This window comes from Panthera uncia, chromosome B1, assembly GCF_023721935.1.
Source record: "Panthera uncia isolate 11264 chromosome B1, Puncia_PCG_1.0, whole genome shotgun sequence".
Lineage (NCBI taxonomy): Eukaryota > Metazoa > Chordata > Mammalia > Carnivora > Felidae > Panthera > Panthera uncia.
The window spans coordinates 83,159,345-83,186,155 of record NC_064811.1 but is presented as its reverse complement, the minus strand read 5'-3'; the positions used below and the strand labels follow the sequence as shown (position 1 = coordinate 83,186,155).

General features: G+C 35.8%; 1 protein-coding gene across 4 annotated transcripts in view; it reads right to left on the bottom strand.

The window, feature by feature from the left end:
• Window positions 1–26,811, bottom strand: part of BANK1 (B cell scaffold protein with ankyrin repeats 1) — a 319,777-nt gene that overhangs the window by 284,689 nt on the left and 8,277 nt on the right. For all 4 annotated transcript variants that reach the window (XM_049632137.1, XM_049632139.1, XM_049632136.1 and 1 more), the window contains exon 2: window positions 339–737. In XM_049632137.1, coding sequence (XP_049488094.1) covers window positions 339–737 — 399 coding nt within the window. The remainder of the gene's footprint in view (window positions 1–338; window positions 738–26,811) is intronic.

Genomic DNA, 26,811 nt, shown 5'->3' with positions numbered 1-26,811 from the left:
TCATGGGTTCGAGCCCTGCATCAGGTTCGGTGCTGACAGCTCAGAGCCTGGAGCCTGCTTTGGATTCTGTGTCTCCCTCTCTCTCTCTGCCCCTCTCCGCTCACACTCTGTCTCTCTCTGTCTCTCAAAAAATAAAATGTGAAAAAAATATGGAATGTCGCTAAAAATTAAGAACCTTCAGGCATTTGAGGAAAGTGTAACAGACATACAACATAAATAAAGTTAACTTTCATTTTTCTTTTTCTTTTGTATCCTAATATCGGATTTCCATTGGTTCAAAAAAAACCCTTTAAATTTCTTAATTATAAAAAAATATAAAGGAGATTTGGCGACACTACCTCTGAATATGATACTCTCGATTACAGCGATGTAATCTTCGGGCTCCTGCTCGGTAGACATCTCCCATCTGCCTCTGACGATATTTAATAATTTGTAGAGCTGATCTGAACTCTTCACCCCACACAGCAGAGTAACCACACTTTCTGGTGAATGAAGTATCTTTTCGAGAAACTGACATTTCTTTGGAGTTAGGTCTTTAAGGAGGCTATTTGATAAGATCAAAAGTTTACATTTGTAAGAGTTTAAACTCAGCAATTCCAAATCCCAAAAAGAGTAATTCTCCAAGCGATATAACAGGACCGCTTCCCTTTTCACAACATGTAAAAAAACTTCCCTCAAGTACAGAGCCCATTCCTCAGCATCTTCTCCATGTATCAGTAGGATGTCTTTTGTATTTTCTGGAAAAAAAGAAAATAATGTATTAATTTTCTTATGTTTGAAATGCTAACAGAAGATTATATTATTAACCTCAAGTTTTTGGTACGTGCTCTTTAGGGAACATATTAGAGGACCAATAATATAATTCCTGTTATCCCCATCATAATCACACAGGATTAAATTAATCCTTTATGTAAACACAGTTCATGCTTTGTGCAAGTCTTCGCTGTACTCATTGTCCCAAAGTGAACCAGGATGCTCAACTGAAATAAAAGAGAAATCTCATGGAGGGATGAAAATAATGTTCTGTAGGATTACAGGGAGCTGGGCTACGAGACACGGCTGTGCCAGTAACCACAAAATTTACCTAGATCACAGTATTTAACTCCTTTGAACTACTGTTTCTTCACCTCCTAAATGAAGGCAAAAAATAAATAAGCCCTGCCTAAGGAATCAGATTGTTCTGTGAAGATATGAGGGAATTTACACTCAGTGTTTAAATCTTTTTTTCAGGCAGAGATGAGTGCATAAAGATAGGTGACAGAATTTCCATGCCCAGAATACCAACAAAATAAAAATTTTAAAAAAGAAATAAATTCAATAGCAGAAACCAAATAAGAGGGTACTGTATCACGTGTCATAAGTTAAATTTCATGCTGGTGAAATAATTAGAAGGTTCTGATGGGACAGCAGTAATCCTAAACCTCTCCCTGATCCTATAATCAATACTGATAAAGAAACTTGAGTCATCACCAAAACCAGCAGGGTGCTTATGAATCTCTTCCCCATCTGGAAACAATTCAAGAGGGTGTCTGCAGAGGTAGGAAAGGCCACTCTACAAGGGCCCTCTACCCGTGGGTAGCAGGGCCCACGGGTGAGTCAGAAAAGCCAAATTCCACAAGAACCCAAGTGCATCCTTGGGCAGAAGAGACGGGCCTTGCAGACACCATTTAACAGGTCTCATTAGAGACTATAACCCAGAGCCTCTAGTGAAGGACACTTTGCTTCTCTGCTTTTCTTTCAGGCCATGAAATACTGGAATGTCAATTTTATCACCCCAACTGTAGCTTGGAAGGAAAAATAAAAGTAGCAAAAAAGATAGGGAGGGGAATTTCAAGAACAATTTGCCCACACAATATTAAGCAAACAGTAAGCCTAAACAGAGCTAAGGGAAACACGAGCAAGACGAAAAGATGAGCAATACAAATTTTTAGTTATGGGAAGAGATTATGGCAAATAATATTAACAGTGAAAATATGATCATAAAAATAATAAAAGTAACACAGCCTGCAAAGACTAGTAGATATCATAAACAGGGGGGAAAAAGGCTTCATAAAAGTTATCTATAGTACAAAAAGACCATAGATTAAATAAGACCATAGTTCAAAGACAAGTCGATTTAACTTTTTTAAAAAAAATCTCATTTAAAAGTGTGTAAGAGATAAAGAGACAAGTTGAGAGCCAAAACAGTACTTCTGCTCAGATAATATATAAATTAGAAAAAGCAATAACCATAGATAATATTTTAATTTCCAAACTAAAAGAAAAGCTTGATATGTTTGCAGTAAATGCAAAAAAGATAACAAGGCTAAAACAGCTGGTGAAAATATGATATATCTGGGTAAGAGACAAAAAAGGAAAAGTTTCAATATCAATATAAAGACAATCTAAAAGCTAAAGTAAAAGAGAACAAAAGACACATTAAAATATGTTAAAACATAATTTAAAAAATCCGTAAAATATAAAGAAAAAGGAACCAGTTCCATGTATCAGCAGGGAATAATCATGTTCTAAGAAAAATTGTTAAGAAAAAACCTATCTTGATTAAACTGCCCTTAGGTTTAATGATTATTGTAAAATGTCTTCACGTATTCAGGAAGGAAGACCAAGTTACCCAGGAGGAGGAAAATATTAAAATGATCATAGATTTCATCAGAGCAATTTCAAGCCAAGAATCATTAAGAAGATTCTTGCAAAAATAATTTTTTAGTAATTCATACTACAGAATATGATATTGTACAGCGGTGAAAATGAACAATGCTACATGCAACATGGATGTATCCAAAGACTTAATATGAAGTGAGAGAAGAAAAAGAGTTTATACTATATGATTGCATTTATATGAAGTTCAAAGACAGAAAAACAAAAAGATCCATGATGATACAGATAGAATATCTGGACATAGGATAAACGAATGAAAACAAGCATGGGAGGGCCTGCCAGGATTCTGGAAATGTTCTTGTCTTGGTCTGAATGGCTGTCACACAAAGTGTACATACATAAAAACTTATTCATCCATGTATCTTAGATTATGTATGTAAGTTATTCTGCCATAAAAAAGGGTCAAGTATCAAAAGAAGAAAGTTCCATGATGACAGCTGTTCAAGAGGCCTACAGACCAGTTAGGACTTATCACAGGTGAATGGAGCATTTTGGGAGGGAGATCCAGGGGAAATAAAGCAACTGTAAGATTATCTCATATATTTGAAAATTTGAGGAGAAAATACTAAGAATAGGGGTTTGACAGTTCTGATAGAACTTTTCGACAAACAATTCAGGATTGATATATTACAATCTTTTGCACGTAAGATACAAAATTAGGTAAAATTAGTTGCAGCAAAATGAAACAAACAAAATGCCTAAAAATTATAAAAGAAAGTAGAATCATTATACACTATTTGGATATAGTGTAAATGTGTATACAATCGTTGTCATGGACAAAGTACTTATGTCCTTCCCCAAATACATATGTTGAAATCTTAACCCCCAATGTGGTGGTATTTGGAGGTGATGCCGTAGGGGGTGACTAGGTCATGAGGGTGGAGCCCTCATGAATGGGATTAGTGCCTCTGTAAAAGAGGCTCCAGAGATCCCTCACCCTTCCTGCTGCATGAGGACACAGAGAGAAGTCAGCAATCTGCAACCTGGAAGAGGGCTATCACCAGAACTCTATCTGTTGACACCCTGATCTCAGATTTGCAGCCTCCAGAACTGTGAGACATACATGTTTGTTGCTTAGGTATCCTACTAGAGCAGCCTAAATGGACTGACAATCATAATAATGTGAAAAATGACTGATGATTTAACTAGAAATTGAGATTTAAATATCAGAGAGACTTAAGATTAAAATCCTTGCGCTGCCTGGCTGGCTCAGTCAGTTAGGGGTCTGACTCTTGATCTTGGCTCAGGTCATGACCTCACAGTTCATTGGTTCAAGCCCCACATCAGGCTCTGCACTGACAGTACAGAGCCTGCTTGGGATTCTCTCTCTCTTCCTCTCTCTCTGCCCCTCCCCTGGTCGGGGATGGTTCTCTCTCTATCTCTCAAAAATAAAATAAACATTAAAAAAAAAAAGATTAGGGGCACTTGGGTGACTTAGTCGGTTAAGCATCCGACTTCGGCTCAGGTCATGATCTCACAGTTCGCGAATTCAAGCCCGGTGTTGGAGTCTGTGCTGACAGCTCAGAGCCTGGAACCTGCTCAGATTCTGTGTCTCCCTCTCTCTGTCCCTCCCCCGCTCGTGCTCTGTCTCTCTTTCTCTCTCTCTCTCAAAAATAAATTTAAAAAAACATAAAAAATTATTAAAAAATATTAAAATCCTTATCTAGCACACAACAGGAAACAAATAGATACTAGTTAGAATTGGTAAATCAAGAAGTAGTATATAGATGTATCTTTTAGAAAGATAGACTGCAATAACAAAAAAGGAAGATGTGAAAGATCTGTGGTTCCTGAGGTTCTGTGGGGAATGGAATTTTGATTGGGGAGGGAGAGAGCAGCAGACCACGGGTTTACATTACGAATGTTTTATCATCATTCAATATGCAAGTGAAACCAAAATCAGAATTAAAATAACAGAAAAATCCAGGCAACAAATAGAAGAACCAAAGTAAACAAAATGGAAATGTAAAGGTTTAAAAAAAGAAGACATGGTAAGTTGAATACAAGTGCATACAGAACAAAATCAAAATACCAAGGGGACTGCGATTGCACTACAAAATGCATGTGTTAAATATCTTGAAATAAAAGTTATCATGGAATGGGAAAGCTGAGCATTTGGGGAAAAGATAGTACAAAATATTAACTTCATCTTTCATAGTATTTAGTTATTTATTTATTTGAATTTAGTTATTATCCTAAATTCAAAATATGAAGCTAAAAAATGATTCCATTCACTATTTTTGTATCACCATTTTCCCTAAATAATAATGAATAATTTAGAGAGTATTCCAAGTAAAGATTTTTCTCCAAAAATTAATATGTCCTTCAATTTTACATTAATTTAAATTATTTTATTTAAAAATAGCATATAGAATATGGTCTCATTTTTAAACAATGACCTCCTGAGCATCTACTTAAAATAATTCTATAAATTGTTAGCAAGTTATTCATGGAAGATAATATCATGGGAGATATATTGCTTTCTTTTTTAAAATCTCTTCCATATTACTTATATTTTTGTAGTAAACTTGTATTATTCCATAAAACAAAATAATCATCCTTAAAAGCCAGTTGTAAGTCATTATCATCAATACAAAGAGTAAAACACCAAAACTCTTGTAATCCACAATCATCTTTTTTCCTCAGGATATAAAGGTTGTATTTTCTACAACACTGATGTGCTGATTAATACTACAACAATTTGAGAGCTACTGTATTTTTATTGAATTATCTATGACTTGTCTCACAATATAAATATTCTCTCCAAAGACAGATGCTTTCTCTTTCAACTCTTTGAATTCTAAACAATGCCTAGCACAATTTCTTGAATAGATAATCAATAGATTTTTAAATATATTCATGTATACAGAATGAAAAAAGACATCTGGTAGAAAACATATGGGAATCATACCCAAGTTGTATATGAGTCATCAGTATAGATCTGTCATTCTCTGTATAGTGTCTCACCCCGCCTGGATGTTAAATACTTGCTGGACTAACACAAACATGGTGCCATAATTCAGTATTTTTATGTTTGAGGAACAGTAGCGAAAGAGTTTTCTATTATATATAGCCAGAGTAAGGTACTATATAGTCATAAAATAATGGGAGTAAAGATAAAACTAATGATATAAATTATCAAGTGCTTCAAATAAACTAGGGCTCTACATCTTTTACATATATCATTTTACTTTATTCTCAAAATTACCCTAGTGAGTAGGTACAAATACTATTCTCATTTTACAGATGAGAAAATTGAAGTGGTACTGGGATTAGGATTCCAATGCTGGCAGCCTCACCCTACAACCTATACTTTTAATTTCTAACATCTAAGGACACAATAACATTATTTAAAAATAGACTCCTTGTAGTGATATGAGTTAGGTTAGTCAATATTTAGCAGTGTGTGAGTTAATCTCAAGTATGTGAAGTGTGTGAAAGCTTACTAAGACTGGTTTCCTACCGAGGAAAAAGAGGAAATAGAACATACAATGTACTCCAAGAATATGGTTATTTATGAAGAACTTACAGAACTTTCTTCTTGACTCTAAAACTTACATCAATACAATTACAGAACAAGTTAAGAGGATATTTAAAGTACAGAATGAACATCCTCATGTTATGTGATTGGGTATCACACTATCATAAAAAAAAAATCAATTCTAGAGACATTCATAACCTATCTTTCAAAACTTCCCAAGAAAAAATAGACAGGTAGTCTTTCTTAATACTCTGTGACCATTTTATTTTTAGGTTGAAATTGAGCCTTCCTTTTAAATTTATATTTGACTTACAGTTAGTCAATAACTTCTGTATGATAATTTTCAAGCTTGAATATTAGCATTAAATGCCATTCCTTTCCTTTCTATACATAAAATCATTTCTATCTTTTAATCTTTAATTTTCTCAATTATGATTTACTGAGAATTTCCAGGTACCAGGCATGTTGCTAAGCCTGTAACATGTATTGTTTCATTTAATATTAATAAAACTATATGGAGTTAGCCTGTTATTCTTATGTTACTGGTGATCACACCGAGCCTCAGAGAGGTTAAGTAACTTGTCAGGACCACAAAGACAGCAATTGGTCCTTGTGCTGCCTTCCAGTCTTTTTGTTTTGAAATGATGAGTCAAAATGCAAAAGTTAATCAAAGACCTTTTCATAGACACCGTTTTCTTTTTCCTTATCAAGATTGTCCTTGAGTAACATCCGGAGTAACAGTAGTTCTCTGTTGATTCTCACGAGGAACCTACTGGCCTTTGTTTTACATACTGGAAATAATCAAACCTAAATCATTATTTGCCAACTTAAGGAGGGTTATTGTCATTAAGATTGGCCGACTTTTATAGGCTGTGAAATGAAACAATAAATGATGGATCCGAAATACAGAAACACAAAATTTTCTTTCCTGGAAAGCTTCATCAAAATAAAAGGAAATTGCTTTTGAAGATTCAATTAAGGTCTGTAAATAAATTATTTAAAATGTAAATCTCCAGTCTAGCAACATAAGGTAAATGACAGCATTATACCATGTAGGAATAGGGTAGAGTCATATTAATTTTTATAAATTTACTCTAAAGTGTTCTTTCAGATTCCATGACACTTTTTATTTATCCTACAAAGTGCTATAACAATTTTTTTAACTTGAAGGAAATTTGTATCGATAACTGATATCAATACTTGCTTTTGCACTGAGAGCAGATTATTCTATGTGTTCCCAAAAGAATGAGACTGACTGATCATCAATCAAAGTCCTTCCTAGTATATCTGCATAATTTCAAATGGCAAGTTTTCTTCTTTTTGAATAAGATCCCATCTCTTACCCATGTCTGTGCATAATGCAGAAAGATTTTCTACCTGGTGACCGAAGTGCAGGAAAAAAAGAACAGAAAATTACAAAGAAATGACTTATAGTCACAATGGAATCATTGTGCTAACATGAACATTAATCTTGATATGATCACACACAAATATACTCAAAATTTATAGCAGTGTAACCTAATTTATCTTATGCTCTAACTTTGTATTCTAGTACAACTAGGAAACAAAACTGGGGATGGGGATTTTTCAAAGGCATTACTGTAGTAAAATGCCCTCTAACTCATGTTTCTCCTCTAGGAAAGTTGGTTAATTTCACTTATTCATAGTGGCAAAAAATATCAGGTGTTTTCTGTATATATCTGTGTAGCAGATGCTGCTAATGTGCATCCCATATCTTCCTGGCCCAAAGGCTGCACTTAGCGGTCAGCTGTTAAGCACACTGACCATTTCCAGCCTCTGTTTTGCTGCCTGAGGACTTTCTCTGCTCAGAGAGAGCTTCTGCAGCCCATGTGTCCGGCTGGCAGCGCAGAGGTGCTGGGGATTTTTAGGGCAGGGAGGGCTGGGAGGCAACCCTCAGTCACATAACAGCTTTCCCACCCTTCAGTGGGACAATGCTGAGGTTTGTTCTACACAGTAGTTACAGGATCCCCAGTGATGCTGAACTGTAATTGTCTACTGTGTTATTCCGCTTATTAATATGCACATTATTGGCTTTTCACACCTTGTCTCACATGCCCTATTTTCCCGCTAGTGCTTCCTGGGCTCATCCTCTAAATCAACTACTTCCATTCATGTCCATTTCTCAGAGTTTTCTTCAGGGGAAATCGCTCTTTCTCTCTCTCTCCCCATATATGTGTATTTATAGGTTTATGTATACAGTTTATAAACACATAAACATAGCTCTTCCTTTCAAATACAGGAAGCTACCAACACATCACTTTAAGATTATGCTTTTCAGCTATGATAAAGAACCATCAGGAAAAGTTATTTTTATACAAATGTAGAACCTTCCTCTTTCTTCTTCCTTTTAAGATGCAAACAAATGCTTTTGTGCTTCACAAAACAACCTTGTAAGAGAGGTTTTTTTCCTTTGTTGTAAAAAAATGCACGGTGTTAACTGTTACAGGATTATTTTGCAAAGACTTCCCACCCTTCATATATAAACTGCAAATGTTCAACTCCTCCACCTCTATCAATTTTCATCTCTGACACAAATTGTGAATAGTTTATTTTTAAAAATATAAACATAAAAGATTCTGCATCTGTGAGCAGATTTTAAAATATTTCTAACTTGCTTTGTGTAAATTTGTGGAATTCTATTTCTGCAATGTCCGTATCTTTTCCTTCCTTTTATTGCCATTACTCTATAGATAATTGAATCTAAGACAACATTGACCGTAAGACAGGCTATTATTTGATATTCCTCTGGGAAAAAAAATACTGTGATCAAATGAACCATAATATACTATAAATTGTAAGATTAATTCTGATATCAGGGAATCTGACTAGCCCAGACAAACAAACAAACAAACAAAAAAAACATTGTCAGAATTAATTAAATATGGTAATAGTATCATCTTACACAGTCTCTTAAGTGCTTCTCATTTCTCCAATTCCCCCTCAAGAATAATCTCCTTAGGACCTGGATATTGTTTATGATCTGTACAGACTGATTCCTTCCCTATGTATTACATCACCCAGGCTCCCATGCCCACTCCAATGGAAAGCACCATCAGAACGTAAGAAGGTGAGAGAAAAGAATGGCACAGTTAAGAATGGGAGGGGGGGGCCTCTCACTCACTTCCACATTCTAGCTTTGACAGGAGCTGCTTTCTTTTGTGCCCCTCATTTCTGTGGCTCTTCTTCCTTGGCTCCAGTTTTCACACACCTCTAGCAACCATCCTCCCTCCCCTTTCTCACAGCAGTGTTAAAGGATTCCTGCTGTTATTCTTCCCATACTTAACTATCCCCGCTTGGGTTCTTCAGTCCTGCACATGTTAATAAATAATCCCTCTATTAATTTTTTTCAGTTAAAATCTTTGATGGTGACATCTGTTTCCTGGTAGGATCCTAATAATTACATGGAGTGGCCATAGGAAATAGATTCTATGAGATGGATTTCGGAACTGTGTTGCTCTCATATTGCAGAGAATACAAGCAACCCCTTGCCAAGGAAAAATAATAGATGGCAATTTATGGCAAGCAGAAGCAACATAATGACGCAATTTTTCACCAGGGATGATTTGGTATGTACTGTCAATGGAGGGAAAAGCTTTTGGAGATCAAGTGTCTCTGGAATTTAGTTAATATGGTGCCAACGGGAATTATGGAGATGGGAAGAGGGGCATACAATGGCTTTTTTGACTGTCCTGGACAGCATGCATATGCACAAAGACAGGGTTACAACTCCAATAGCAGGCACACCCCTACAAGATTCTGAAAGTAATCTGAGGACACTGTTTGAGAAAGTGTGGAATCATAAGACTCAAGAAAGACTGCAGACAGAGATGAAGCTGAGAACTTTAAATTCCCAAGTATGTTTGAATCATTAACTGAGGGAACCTGTGTTCCCTTGTAAAAACAAACAAAACTATAACAAAATCAAAAAGAAAAAGTTTAAGAACTTTACCTGAGGCAACTGCCTTACAAATGTCAACTTTTCTCAGCACTTATGCCAACACCCCTCATTGACTGCCCATAAGACCAATAACTAGAGTTAGATCCCATATGTAAAAGGAATTCTAGAGAAACTATTTCACACACAAAATTATTATAGAATCTTGCCAATATGTATCAACTTGGGTCCAGAAAGTACCTATGGAATGGATTTTAAGAGTTACTAGACCAAGAGCAACAAAAAAAAAAAAAAAAAAAGACTGAATCTGACTGAATTCATCAATATGGTTTTGTATTCATACAGGATTCAGAATTTAATGTGCTATTTCAAGTGCTTGGGGTGGCATTAAAAGCCTGTTAGAATAGATACTTAAAGCTTAGACTCCATGACTATGGAGTCAATGTGACTAGATTGTCAGAACTTGCCTTCTATGATGGAGAAAAGGAGTCAGGAGGCAGACTTTTTCTGTAAACAGCTAGATAATAAATACTTTAGGCTTTGAGGGCCACATAGGATATCTTCTTTTTCTTTCTCTCTCTACCCTCCTGCTCCACCTCCTTTTCTTTCTGTTTTTTTATAACCCTTTAAGGTATAAAAACTAGGGGTGCCTGGGTGGTTCAGCCAGTTAAAGCATCCGACTCTTGGTTTCAGTTCAGATCTTGATCTCACAGTTCCTGAGATCAAGCCTCACATCACGCTTTCTGCTGACAGCACAGAGCCTGCTTGGGGCTCTCTCTCTCTCCCTCTCTCTCTCTCTCTCTCCACTCCTCCCCTGCGTGCTCTCTCTCTAAATAAATAAATAAACTTAAAAAAATAAGAGTATAAAAAGTATTCTCAGCTAACAACCTGTTCACAAATAGGCATTTTGCCTATTGGCTCTAGTTTGCTGACCACTGCTCTATTCTAATATTCTCCTCACTAAACATTAAGAAATTAAATCATGGAAAGCTCTGTGATATCTCTCCTGTATAGCCTGGAAATTATAACAATTGGACCTTTGAATTAAACTTTTTTATGTCAATGAAGAATAATGAAGTCCATATTGGTAGAGAATGGATGGCATCATTTAATCATTAGAGGCAATTTAATCAGCATATTTTTCATTGCAGGGATCTGTTGTGGTAACTAATTGATCCGAAGGTCCTTGTGGATGAAATATATGTATAGCCTATGGAGCTTTAATTTTACCTTTATAATCAAAACAACTCTAGATTTGGGTGCAGAAAATGACTTGTGTTGCAAGAGTGGAGATTCAGAGTCTTCTCTCTGGTTTACAGACTCAGAGCACTTTGACTGAAGGAAGGCCATGTCCCTTTGAGAAAGGATTCTTTTATGCTGCTAAACGTGTATACAATGAATCTTCCTCCAGGCATTTCCCCAGAGAACTCCAGCCATGTGTACTGGGATAAAAGAAATACCCATATCTCCTAGTGCTCATTAGTTACTGATCTCTATTGACACAAATTCCTTGAAGACCCAAAATGTCAGCATGGCATCCTGGTAAGAATGGGAACTTAGGAAAGTCAGGTGTAATGACAAATGACATCTTGCCTTGGGTATATTTAATAATAGTTCCAGGGGGCCCATAGAGATACCCTGTGGGCATTTTTTAAGCCAAGAATGTATAGTGGCAATACATACAGATAGCAAATGGCAGAATCCTCACAGAGAATGAAGGAATGTAGGGTAAGAAATACATAAATAAGTCCCTAGAATTGTTCAACTCCATCTATCTACCACCCACTACCAAGATCATAAACTAAAACAAATACTATGTTCCTGGGATAACTGTAAAGACTGGTGCCACCTAGAAAGATGTGAAAGATGTAATAGTAGTTATATCTTCACATCTTCATTTAACTCATCAGTTTGCCAGTACAAAATAACTGCAGATTTTCATAAACATAATTAGGTGTTGATATCAACTGCTATTCTACACATGATACCTTTACTGGAGCAAATTAGCCAGCTTATAGATATTGACCTGGTAAATACTTTCCTTATAATGGCAATCAATAAAGATAATAAGCAGTTTGCATTCATCTGACAGGGGCAGGAGCACCTGTCATTGACTTACTCCAAGGCTATGCTCTCTGTCATAATAAAATCTACAGATATACCTTATGGTATATCATAATACATACGTAATGTATAATTGATGCCATGATTCTAATTAAGTTGACTCATAAAGAAAGAGAAAATGCCCTAGAAGCTTTAATATGACACATATGAAACAGAGTGAGTGCTAAACCATGTTGAAGTCCATTGTCCTGTAACACTGGCAAACTTTCTACACATCCAATGGTTTAAGGAATATCAGAATACCCTTATTTGTTTAAAAATAAGTTGCTGAATCACCACTGAATGGGCCTTTTTGCATTCTGAATGAAGCATATGTACCTAGGCCAGCATCCTGACCACTTATCAGGCAACCAATAAGGATATCAGTTTTGAGTGGGGCCACAATAAGAATGAGTTCTGCTACAAGGCCAGGCTGCAGTGCAAACTTCCCTGTCATTTGGGCTTTATAATAATACTATCTTGTACTTCTGATAACTCTCAATAAAAAATCCATAATTCATACCCCGAAGGTTTTGGAGACAGACTATGCTTTATTCTTCCAATGATCCTTTTCTATTGGAAAATTAACTTGTGAGTTATAAATGGGCCCAGAAAGAGATTAAGGTCTGCCTATAGGACACTAAGTGTTTATGAGGCCTAACTGGTCATTCATAAACTGGGTGATATACGACCCACCAAATTACAAATTTAGTTGTGAGTAACCATATTCAACTAGGAAACCTAAATAATAAACACACAACCAGACCCATGTAGGTATGTACGGGATAAGTTCAATGAGCATGTGGCTAAAACTTCCATGACACCAGATCCCAATGTTTTACCATCTTTCCCTCCATACATACCTATAGCCTCATGGGGAATTATTTAACCTGTCAATAGAAAAAAAGAAGCATGACCACACTGTTTGAGTGGGTCTGAAAATATACTGTCAACAGTCCAGAGTGAATGGTTGCTGCATTATAGCCCATTTATAGTTGTTCCTGAAGGAAAACAATGAAAAGAAATTCTCCCAGTTAACAAAACTTTGGGTTATATCTCTCAAATGTCTACTTTGCTTTGAAGAAAAGACCTGATCTATAATCTACTTTTAGTAAAAGAAGAAAGAGTGGAAAAGAATATGCTCATTTCAGACTTAAAATATACAAATGAGGTTACTAATTAAGAAAACATTAAGAAGACATACAGAGGGCCAACAGACACATGAAATGATGAGGGAAATGCAAATCAAAACTACAATGAGATATCAACTCACATCTGCCAGAGTAGAGAAAATCAAAGGCACAAGAAACAAGTGCTGGTGAGGACGTGAAGAGAAAGTAACCCCTGTGCACTACTGGTGGGAATGCAAACAGATGGAGCCATGTGGAAAACATGATGTTCCTCAAAAGTTGAAAACAGAACCCATGATCCCGGGTATTTACCCCCAAAAATATAATAACACAAATTCAAAGGGATACATGCACCCCTATGTTTATTGCAGCATTATTTACAACAGCCATATTATGGAAGTAGCTCAAATGTCCATTGACTGATGAATGGATAAAGAAGATGGGGTATATACACACAATGGAATATTATTCAGCCATAAAAAAGAACGAAATCTTGTCATTTGCAACATCATGGATGGAGTTAGAGGGCTTAATGCTAAGTGAAATAAGTCAGTCAGAGAAAGACAAATACCATATGATTTCACTCACACTCATAGGTGAAATTGAAGAAACAAAACAAATGAGCAAAGGGAAAGTAAAAAAAGAGAGAGAGAGGCAAACAAAGGAACAGAATCTTAACTACAGAGAACAAACTCTAGGGTACTAGAGGAGAGGTGGGGAGGGATGGGTTAAATAGGTGATGGGGGTTAAGGAGTGCACCTGTCATGATGGGCACTGAGTAATGTACAGAATTGTTGAATCACTACATTGTACACTTGAAACTAATGTAACACTGTATGCTCACAATATTGGAATTAAAATAAAAAACTTAAAACATTATCTGGAAAACATGAGCCTGCAAGTTACTTTCTTCCACGCAATGATACCCTTATATTCTTTGTGATTTACATGAAGAAAAGATGTATTTGAATTCATGCTTCCTAGTTTTTTTCTAAGTAATTGGAGCAGTATAACAAGTATAACTGGACAATGTAACGACAGGTATCACGAACGCCACAATGGTAATCAGCAAATGCTTGCTGAGTATTTGTTAGAGTCACAATAGGTTCAAGGTTATACCAGTTTTTATATGGCTGTAAGAAAATTCATCTTGGAAGTATCTTGCCCTGTGGCAAAGCACTTTCCACAAACATTCAAAGTTCATTTCAAAGAAAAGCATATAATTAAACAAACTTAGGGCAGTAAAGGTAGAGATACTGAAGACACAAACCAGAGATATCCTTGAGGAATTGTCACTAGAACTAAATTTACATAACTACATGGGTTGTCAATTACACAGAAAAGTACACTAAAAATTAATTTCACTTTAGTTTGTACCTCAATATCTATGACTATAAAAGATAAATCTGCTAAGAAATTAGTAAAACTTGAAAAAAAAAATATGTCCAGAGTGGTAACTCCCTAAGAGAGAAACTCAACTATTTATAACATACTTAAACTCTATTGATAATGATATGCCCATATTACCTAACCCTAAAAATGTACGAAGACAGAATATGATACAAATCTAAATCAGCCACTAATAATTTCAGTAAATCTCTAATCTAAAAGTTGAATCTTCTTTACGTGACCAGGAAACACTAGTGAGGACCAGGATTCAGGATAAGCTTGCAATTAGTATCCCAGTTCTTACTTATCGTTGTTCTGTTTAGTTTCTGTAGCATATAAGGGCATATGCTCTTGATAGCTCTTGGTCTATGGTCCAAGGTCTTCTGTGTTTGGTGGTAACTCTGTCTAATTCTGAAATCTCATGTTATAAACTCACAGATACACACCACATTAGGAGTCCTAACTCCAGGAATAATAAAGGCAATATCTGATTTCCCCTCTGCCTTATTCTTTTGTTTTATTTCTCGATTGTTTAACAACTTAAGGACTGAAGAGGGATATTTTTTGTTCCATCCCCACCACCATCCCTAATACAAGTCTCTGAATTTTCTTTACTGGAAAGTGGCTTAACACTTAATTATAAATGTGACATATTTCAAAGGAACTGAAATTCCATTCAATACTAATAATATACAAAGGGCATTCACATTAATTTTATGGTACATATGTTTTTATTCATAGTGTTACAGTTTTAAGAATAGTTTTTTAGCTGAATTGAAGTCAAAAACAATATTTTACACTTAAAACATAAGCTAGAATGTTGGAGAGACTTGCCCAACATCACACCAAGAGTAAGTCACAGAGCTGGGCTTAAATTCACATCGACTCCCAACTCTGGCTTGGGTATCAAACCATAGTACAGGTAATATTCTTGAAAAAATGAATTAAACTGCAGTCCCTTCCTTGACGTCCCCAATGGATAAGAACATATGATCCGTTGATCAGATTAAAAAGAGAATTAACTTTAGGTACATTGGCAAATCTAATTTTGCTGTCCTAGTTCTAAGCTAGAGAAAATTGTTTTGATATTCCCTTGTTTCTTTGCTCTATCTCACTTCCCATTTCTACCTCTTTTTTTCAAAACACAAGATGATGGGGGGGGGGGGTGGGTGGGTGGGTGGGAAAGGTACAGCTAATCATGGCTAGAGAACAATGACCAACTAGTTTCTTTTTCTTCATGAATTCTTTTCATGGACTTTAGGGGAGATCCAACTGTGCAAATGAATGCTGTGTAGTCTCTATTACTAAAATATATAAATCAAGGGCATGACAAATATACTCCATGTCCTCGAATTATAAGGAAATCTTGCATTCTCATTACATAGGCTAATATGTGATTATTATTTAGACACTAATGTCTTTCAACAGTTATGTTAGGTGCAGAATTACATACGATGTCATAATATGAGAATATAACTGAGTCAGAACATACCTTTAGCAAAACCCTCCGTAGGAAGTTTATCTCACAGCCAGGCTACTGTGGGGATTGTAAAGTGGCTATATAACAGGAATATGTTGATACCAAATTAAAAAACAGGAGAGTTTTCTACTCATTTGTTGAAAGTAACACCAGCAAGCATGTAAAACCCCACCCCTTCCTGATGTTTGCATCCTCTGTAGCCATTTTTGACTAAAAGGGAAATAGCAGACCTAGCAAAGTGTGTCTCTTACCACTCTCAGAAGCAACCCAAGGCCTCCTGAGGCCTATACTCTTGGTAAACATGACTTCTGGGTAGAGCTCACACAGTAGCAAAGGATCAAAACCCTGGGCACCTCGAGAAACGACCTCCACCATGCTAAGCATGTGATAAGAGCTATACTGCCCTGTTGTGACTCCATTCTCTTCTCATAATGTGGTCACGGCTTACTTGTATCAGAACCACTTTGGGAGCTTGATAGAATCAGAATTGGGATTGGGGCGCAGCCCAAAGAACTATCCACCTTGTAACAAAGTATCCAAAGCATCCCAGTAATTCTTAGGTCCACTCAAGTTTGAGAATAACTGTAGTCTTTTTTTATACAGATAGTACTTCTAGTACTATATTTGATGACTACAGTTACAGTTATTATCTCTAAAAATTTGCTGATGTATAAAAATACAGGATTTTAGTCTTTCCTAATGAGGAAAAAAAATCCAAAGGGCTTATGTTGTTTGTTAAAGAATGAATGCATATTTATAATTCAATTCACTAAAGTCTCTAACTTGCTCAAAGTCTGCCTTATTTCACCAATATGATTTGTTTATGAGGGCCAAATTCTCTGTTTCCAGACAAAGAACACAATATTTGAAATTATATATCTAAAATGTAGGTTGTAATTCTAAAGTGAATATTGCGTTTATGATGTTCATCCAAAACTAAATAAAGTAATATAAACTGTGATTTGGGGCAGGGGGATTTAAGCCATACGTGGTTAAATAAAGGCAATTTTAAAAGTATTCCATTTCATGCTAACGTTTATAAAAATTGTTTTACTATTATTAATTACCATAGTCTAGGTGCCGTATTAGGAAAATTAACAGCCCAGAAGTCAGGCACTAATCTGGTTACAAAAGCCAAAGTTACAAAAATTAATGTTCAGTTACTTTACCCATGGCTGATATTTTGCACCAGATTAAATACTGAACTCTATTCTGAACTAAAATAACGAAGCACAGGGAATTCCTGATAGGGCTATTTTCATTAATATTTGACATTTGGAAATGTATAATAAAATCTATGCATGAATTCTTTAAAAATGTAAAGTTTCAGACAAAGAAATATGATTTTAGAATATGAAGAACCAGAAAGAATTTTTTACATTTTCTATATTTCTTCTCTCCTATTAAAATGTATAAGGAGAAGCTTTACACCATATAAAGTTTTAAAGATAGAGCTATCAAGAACATATGAAAATAAATGTTTTAAATTTATTCTTAACTTTAGTAATCCATTTTATTTATTGAGTCAGATGGCTTAATTACTTACATTTAAACACAGTGTAGAGAAGAGCTATCCAAATAATGAATTTTCCCCTATATATTTTTTCTGAGTGTGTGAAAATAAGATACTACTAGTAATTAAAAATCTTGCAGCTTGAACTTGAGGAATTCTTATATTTTAATGTAGTTTACAACTGCAGGAAAGTTGAAAATCAGCAACAGATTTAAAAATACAGAGATGAAGGATACCAGCTCATTCACTAGAAATTATTGATACTTCCAGATTAATCAGATTTAACAGATAATCATCCCTAACCTTCTTTATCCGGATCTTCACTGCTCTAACATTACCTTTGCTTTAATTTCTTTTTTTAAATATTTTAATTCAAGTTAGTTAACATGCAGTGTTATATATATTAGTTTCAAGCGATTCAGCAATTCCATACATCACCTGCTGTGTATTACCACAAGTGAGCTCCTTAATCCCCACCTCCTATTTAAACCATTCTAACCTTTTACAGTCTCATTCATTGCTTGGATTTTCAGATCAAGCATTCTGAAATTTAGCAGGATAATTTACCATAATCATCCAAAAGTATCATAATGATGACAAAAATACCTCAATATCAATTCCCTAATCATTTACATATTTTCATATATTTACTAAATAACCATTTAATGTTCATTATCCAAAACAATTGTTCAGACTTTAAGAGATATAAAGATTATGAAGCACAATTCCTGCCCTTGAAGGAACTTACATATTATGAAAAAAGAAATAGATTTTTAGAAATTACCTTAGCACAAGGTAGTTTATTATAATATTGCATTAAGATCTGTAGTTGAAGAATCTTTATTTATCCTAGGGTTACTGTAAAAGTATTATCTTGGAAATAAAGTATCAATAAATCTTTCGGTCTCACAAAATGCAGAATTGAATGGTTTACAAATTTAAAAGATTTAAATTCTACAAAATGTCTCTTTTGACATAAAGAATTGAAAATGTATCATGAATGAATGTGCAAATCACACTGAATATTACAAAACCATATAAACAATGTGAGCTTTTTTATGTATGCACACACACACTCAAATGATTCAAGATGCATATTATCAACACTTTGAGGGGAAAACTGGTATATTATAATTTTATCCCTATTCTCTATTTTTCAATGTTTTATAATGCACATATATTACGTTTATAAGAAAATATCCTTAAAAATTATCCCATATGGTTCTATGCATGGCTAACCAGCCTGGCTCCAACCAACTTTTTATCATTAGGAGAAAATAGTCTCAAAATAATTCCCTACCAGGATTAGAACTGGTTCATGTTCAGATGTTAAACTAAGTGGGATCATAAAATAATACTAGTGACCTTTTCTAAGGAGTGCACATCTAAATCAGTTGTCTCTCAGAGCACTTTTGCCCTTTGAGGGGTCGGGACAGATGTAATGGAGGCAGATATGGCATCTCGCACAAAGCCCAGAAGAAGTTTAGCCAAATATTTCACAACAGTTTTCACTCCTCAGCATGGTTAAGCTGTTTCAGTTTCTTAACCTGAAAAAATCAAGATACTGATCCCTAATTCCGAGAGACAAAATCTGAAGCCTGTATGTCAGACTACGTCCTGGCATTCAGCAGTCATTGATAAGCGTAGCAGTGAGTGTGACAATGATGATGGTCATTCTAACAAAGGCTACCTAAATGTAGCTAGTACCTAAACCGTGCCAATGGCTGTTCCGGTGTTTCATGAGAATTAACTTCTTTTAACCTCATAACCACCCCATGAACAAGTGCTCTTCTTATCCCATTTTGCACTTACGGTGCCTGAGGCACTGAGAAAGTAAATACCTTGCGGAAGCTCACATCTCTGTCCTAGTAAGAACTGTAATAGCAGCAGCAGCCAGTAGCATTAATGATAAGGATTATTAAACTGGTAAAAACACCAAATGTGAACAAAAGATAACGGGACTTTCTTTTGTATTTCACTGTAGAAACAACAGCGAATTCCAGAGAGATCTTTCAACAATGAATAAGTATAAATCTTGCCAAGGATGACAACCTAAGGGTAATATTGATATGCTCTTTAGACTTATAAAAGCTTACTTCCTCATGGTCATATCCAGGGTTTTATCTAGACCGGTGGTGTATGAACGTCTGATGGATACAGCCCTAACTGTGGGATTCATGCTATTCTTTGTCCTTGTGGTGTCCACATGTGCTTAAAAATCTGCATTCATTTCCTGTTGCTGCTGTATAAAATTACCACAAACTTAGTGGCATAAAGCAACACAAATTAATTATCTGACAGTAGAAAAGGTTAGAAGTCTGAAACTGGTCTCACGAGGCCAAAATCAAGACATCGGAAGGAATTTGTTCCTCTGAAGGCCTTAAGAAAGAATCCACTTACTAGCATTTTCCAGTCCCGAGAAGCCATCCACAGCTCCTGGTTAATGGCCCCATTCCTCCATGTTCAAGCCAGCAAAATTGGGCTGAGTACTTCTCATGTTGTCACATGTCTGATACCCCCCCCCCCCCCCGCACCCCCTCCTCCCGCAACCTCTCTCTTTCACTTATAAGGGTCTTTGGGATTACAATGGGCTCCCTGGATAATCCATGATAATCTCCCCATCTCAAAGTAAACTGTTTAACAAATTTATTTCCATCTACAACCTTAATTTCTGTTTTCCATGTAACTTAGCATATTCAGAGCTCCAGTGATTAGGATGTAGACACCTTTGGGGAGGCTTTATTCCATCTACCAAACAACAGAATACTACTTTCAGCTCTAGTTCTTTTCTTCCTTTCTTAAAATCTTCTGAAGTAAAACAGATATATGTACAAGTATACCTTCTGCCTCTCCTCACAGAATATTTGCAGGATAACACTGATTAAATAGTTTAAATGATCATTGTTTAGATTTCTCCTTGAGTCAAAGTAAATGATACATTAGAAGAATTTTCTAAGAGTCAATTACGAGGGGGTTGAAAATTCCTTTGAGGATGCAAAGCATTAGGCAGATGCAAATTATTAGCCTTGCATCTTTAGAGTGCTCTTTATGGTAGGCATTTTCAATATATTTTAATCACATCTGTATTATAGCCTTGATGATTTTAAATATCCTAATGGCCTTCATTAAAGACTGTTTTTCTAGCATTATGTTGTAGATATTTTACTTCCTATTATTTCACTCACCTCCAAGGACCTTGAGAGCAGCAAAACTTTCTAAATGTTTACAACTGTTAGTTAGAAACAGTTGTGTCTATTTTATCCCTTGCAAAAAATGTTTCCATGTTGACCTACTAATGGTAACATTAGTTGCTTATTTTCTACTAAAATGGCTTTCTATATACATGCTTACTTCACTGACTATAAAAATGGAAATGTCCACATGGGAGGATGCTTTTCTAAAATGGGTGCACACATGCAGTTGTGTGAGAATAAAATGAGTTCATTTCAGAGAGTTATAGAGTGGCTAGTAAGCCAGGCTTTGGAGTCAGGCTGTCTTGGAATCCAAATTCAGCCAGCTTCAAGCAAATAATTAACCTCTCTGAGCTTAGATTTCCCCCATGAAACATACAGATAATAGCACCTACAAAATCAGTTATTGTGAGAATTAAATGAGATAAACTATATAGAGGATTTATCGTCATTCCTGACACCTGTAAGTGCTGATGAAAACTTCATTTCAACACTTTTTTTAAGTTGAAATGGGTCTTTGGAGGACAGCATTTGCCAGTGGGTGGGATCCCACTTCCCAGAGACATAGTAGCAGGGAATCATGGAGCGAGGAAGTCCTTCCCTTTAGAATACTTCTTTAATCCTGACTCGGTCAAGGACAGCGTCTCAGATTGGAGCTCTTGTAACTTCATGAACTCCAATACTATCAAATAGAGGTTGACCTGTGTGTCCAGAGCCTGCCCTTACTTAAAATTGTTTCAAGACTAGTTTACTTTCAGTCTGTTTATTTGTATGGTCACCTTCTCTTTACGGCAAAGGGTAATGATTTTTTCATTTATGGTACTGATATAAATGTTCCTTTAAACCATATGTAAGCTGAAAAAAAAAAGTTAGTTTAAAGAAATTTTTTTTTCTTAAACAAGAGAGTACTATAGCCAAAAATTTGAGGAAGGTTTTGTGAGAATGACTGAAATTTGCAAAACTCTGTCCTAAGGGACTGTACTCATGACTGCATTCTGAAATGAGTAGTGACTTTCTGGAACAGAAGTTATGCATCAGGAATCACCCCCAATAGTCACAGTAAACACTCTTAGCTGTAGCTCACCCTGCTAACTAGTTCTCATGACTAAATTATTGAGATCTCAGAGGCTGAAGGTTTCTGAGTCATCTGATGTTGACTTAGAGTGAAGATAAAAAGAAATAGTGTCATTCAGCTTTTCCATACCTATTTCACTTAAATACAGTCCCTGAAGGCTGGAGCTACCTTTTTATGTATTTCCTGAGCCTAGCACAGATCAGGAATACATGTTTGAAGAGTGAATGAATGAAGGATAATTAATCTGGCATAAGATAATGAAGGCATTAGTCCACTCTTTCTTGACGAATATCCTCAATCCTAAATGCCCAGAGAAAGCAATTTTAATTTTTTTAATGTTTATTTATTTTTGGGAGAGAGAGAGAGAGCAAGAGTGTGAGTAGGGGGGCAGGCAGAGAGAGTGGGAGACACAGAATCCAAAGCAGCCTCCAGGTTCTGAGCTGTCAGCACAGAGCCCGGCACGGGGCTCGAACTCACGAACTGTGAGATCATGACCTGAGCCTAAGTTGAACACTTAACTGACTGAGCCACCCAGGTGCCCCAAGAGAAAGCAATTTTAATTTCTGCAGTGTTATTCTCTTAAAATAATAGATACTAATTGAACTATTATTATGAGCCAATCATTCTCATAAATAATTAATATGATCATCAATATACATAATGTCTCCTGGGCATCACAGCGATCACAGCGTTCATCAGTGACAGAGCCATTAGGTGATCATGTGCTTTTTTGGCTTCAAATCCAGTGCAATGGAAAAATATTTCCTATATTATTAAAAACTGTTTAGTCTTTCTTTAGATTAATAATAGTCTTGTATGGATAATGATCTATTCTTTATCCAAAAAATCACTGTGGATTCTCCTTTTGTTTTTAAACATTGTGCAATAATTTATATGAAGAGAGAGCAAAATTGAAATATTTATAAATGACAGGTCACCAAATAGCCAAGCAAATGTAACTTTAAAGTGCATACACAAATAGCAAATATATTAACACTAGAAAGCTGAACAAGTAAAACTGTTAAAAGTAAACACAGAAAAATAAAAAGTAGAAGAATATATACACTGTGTTTTTTCCTATTTTTTGGTCACTCTACATATTTTCAATTACATGTATGTATTATTCTAGAAAAAGAATAATAAAACTATTTCATCTTCCAGATACAAATGAAGGATATTAAATTTCATTTACTTTTCTACCCTAATCATAGTTTTTTCTATTTGCCCCAGAAGATTTTTTAATACGCTAAGTTATATTAAAAGGTTATAGACATTTTAGTAAAAATAACTAAACTACTTGTTATCAGATTAAAAGTTAATTTAATATCGGAAAATGCCCTAAATTATCTTTGTATGACAGGTTTTGTGAATTTTTTATACTTTTTGTCATAATCAAAGAAAGCTCTTTTGCAAACCAATTTGAAAAAGAAAGCCAAAGCCAGGGCTGTTATTATCTGAGGCTAGATTTACACCCCAGCAATAGGGCCTTCAGAAATGGCAACGACTTCATTTATCCTTTTTTCATAAATTTAACTGGCTACTTTACTGTCACTCCCGCGCTACTAGCTAATCAGCAAACATCTCTTACTGCGCTTACCTCTGCTGAACGGATGCCAGAGGCTACGCCTTCCTTTCAAGAGCATCCGATCTATCAGAATAATAAAAGTCACTGTCATAGTAGTGTTGCTTACCTGAACTGTTAGCCAGTCTCCAAGACATAAAATTGTCAGTTTAAATTATTTGCATTTGTATCAGTTACTGTTTTTTCCATTAGGAAAATATTTCAGCAATAATTTATTTGGGTGACTTCTAATAACCGATACGCTTGCTTCAAATGTGTGTTTCATTGACACACATTTCTAACATGGAAACAATCTGGTTACGTCCAAGTAGTCAAATTGATATTATTTTTGGAATGTTCTGATGAATAATATGCCGATTTTTGAACAATGTGAGGTCACTTACATAGCTTACATGATTATTCACACAGTGGCAGGTTTGCATAGTCTGACAAATGAAAATACCTGCAAAATCAGTTGAGATGCATACATGCTATTGAAATACCAACTGCGTGAACACACACAGTCCAAAATATTCTTATATTTAGAATGCCTTACCCATGTTCCCAGTTTCATTTCATTCCTACTTTACTTTCCCCAACAGATAATCCCCTTCTGATTTTATTCCTATTTTCTCTAACACATCTCACAATCAAAGCTCTCATTTGAACAGTTAGAATTAATCATAAGGGAATTAAAGAAATAGGCATATTGTGTGTGTCTTACTCAACCTGTCAATGCCATTTTCCCTACTGTATACCCTCCTCTGTTTCTATTCTTATTATACGCCCACCTCCCTCTCATTCAAAAGATGGCCAGGCCCAAGAGCTGAGGAAATCGCACAAAAAGCAGTGTTACCGATCTCGGGCTTGAAAGAACCATCCTCTCAAGAACTGTGTGCCCTTTAACAGGGATGAAAACGTGGTGCAAAAAAACCCTCTTTCTCTACCAGTGTTCAGATGACAATGAATTCCATGGTTAAATGTGTTCGTGAAGTATTGGATTAGAGAAAACTGAAGATACATAGTTGCAGAAATTTATCAGACCAGTATGGAATGTCCCAGTATGCACATGCAAAACTTATTTCACAGAACACTTTCTCCAAGGAACACATATGGTACACAATACAGATTGAACAGCACAGTACTAAAAAAAGAAAGCACTGGAAGCATGAGCTCAGGTTTTCCAGGTATTGGCCGTCAGGTAAGAGAAATTATGAATCACCCTTCATAATCTCCCACGTGGCCCACCATTTTCACCTAGCACAGGCGTGACAATTATCAATCACAGAGCACCTACTATGCTGCAAGTATTACCAAATGTTCTTTCCTCTTTTCATCATGAGTACAGAGAGGTCTTGTAACAGAATTACCTAAAGAATGAGGAGCCTAGGTTTTTATATGTACCAGTTGAGAAAATTGTTCTAAGGAGTCATAAAGCAATAAAATATTTTAACGTAATAAAATGAAATATGAACATACTTTTTAATGAATCTTCTATATTCTCCTAAGCAGAAGCAGGAATGAAATATGTGTTAATAGCTAACCTCACAGCAGACTGGTCCTCACAAACGAAATAGAAAAGCTCTCCCTTTCTTTCTATAATTACACGTGCTTTCTAATTACCCATAGGTTACTCTCAACCAGAAATTTGCTTAGGAGAACCTTCCTATTATTCTTCGGACCCTGAAAGATTGAAGTGAGACATTATATAGATTTATACTCTATTAGGAGTAAACTGCTTAGACATAATTCAAGCAATTCTGAAGATATCACTAAATCTTTACCTATATAACTAAATCAACTGTTATTTTTACTTGTATGATATTAGAAATGCCTTCATCCCAAAAGCTAAGAGACTTTGAATCCGCTATTATCCAGTTTTTGTGTGTGTGTTGGTTTTCTTCTTTGCAGGGAGGGGCAGAGAGGATGTATGATAATATACTTTATAGTTGTAGGCTAAATCTTCAAGAATAAAGAAATGAAAATTAATCACATTTTTATTTTATTAACGTTTATTTATTTTTGAGACAGAGAGAGACAGAGCATGAACAGGGGAGGGGCAGAGAGAGAGGGAGACACAGAATCTGAAACAGGCTCCAGGCTCTGAGCTGTCAGCACAGAGCCCGACGCGGGGCTCGAACTCACGGACCGTGAGATCATGACCTGAGCTGAAGTCGGACGCTTAACCGACCGAGCCACCCAGGCGCCCCAATCACATTTTTATTTTAAAAGAATATGATGTAAAATTCTTGGGGCGCCTGGGCGGCTCAGTCGGTTAAGCGCCCAACTTTGGCTCAGGTCATGATCTCGTGGTTTGTGAGTTCGAGCTCCACATCAGGCTCTGTGTTGACAGCTCGGAGCTTAGAGCCTGCTTCAGATTCTGTGTCTCCCTCTCTCTCTGCCCCTCCCTTGCTTGCGCTTTGTCTCTCTCTCTCTTTCTCTCACTCTCAAAAATAAATAAACATTAATTATTTTAAAAACTGAATTCTCAAAATGGGAGAAAACTGTTCTTTACCCATTAACTAGTTTCCCTGAAGACAAAACACAATTTCACATATAAAATCACATAATTTGTTTTCCTGGCAGACCATAGGTTTCATCCAGTTCAATCTGTAGAGAATAACCAGAGAAACATGTTTGAGATATTATTGTGTTTAATAGAACAATTAGAAAGGTTAAACAGGAGAACAAAAAAGGACCTTTACATGAAGCCCTCAATCTTGAGATTCAGATGTGACACCAGAAATACAGACAAGGAATCCTGTAAACACATTCCATCTAATAAAAGTGAAATTTGAATACTGAAGGTATTAATACCTGCCGTTTGCTAAGCGCCTGCTACAAATGCTCCAGGCATTTTACATACAGAATTACATTCAATTATATCAAAAATAGATATGTTTCTTATCTCAGATATAAATAAATTGGATTTTAGAATTTTTTTAAGTTATTTATTTGGAGAGAGAGTAAGCATGAGTGGGGGAGGAGCAGACAGAGAGGGAGAGAGAATCAGAAGCAAGCTCTGTGCACTCTCAGCGTGGAGCTCTAAGTGGGGCTCGATCTCACAAACCGTAAGATCATGACATGAGCTGAAATCAAGAGTCCACAGCTTAACTGACTGAGCCAGCCACTCGGGTTCCCCAAGAAATTGGATTTTAGATGAGTAATTTGTTTAAAATTATACAATAAGTGACAGTTTCAATATTTGAGTTGATATGAATAGTTACAGATATTGATATAGAGAATCAATCCACAAACATAGACATATTTAGTTATCTTGAAAATATATTTACGGTGTTAAATTGGAAAAATGT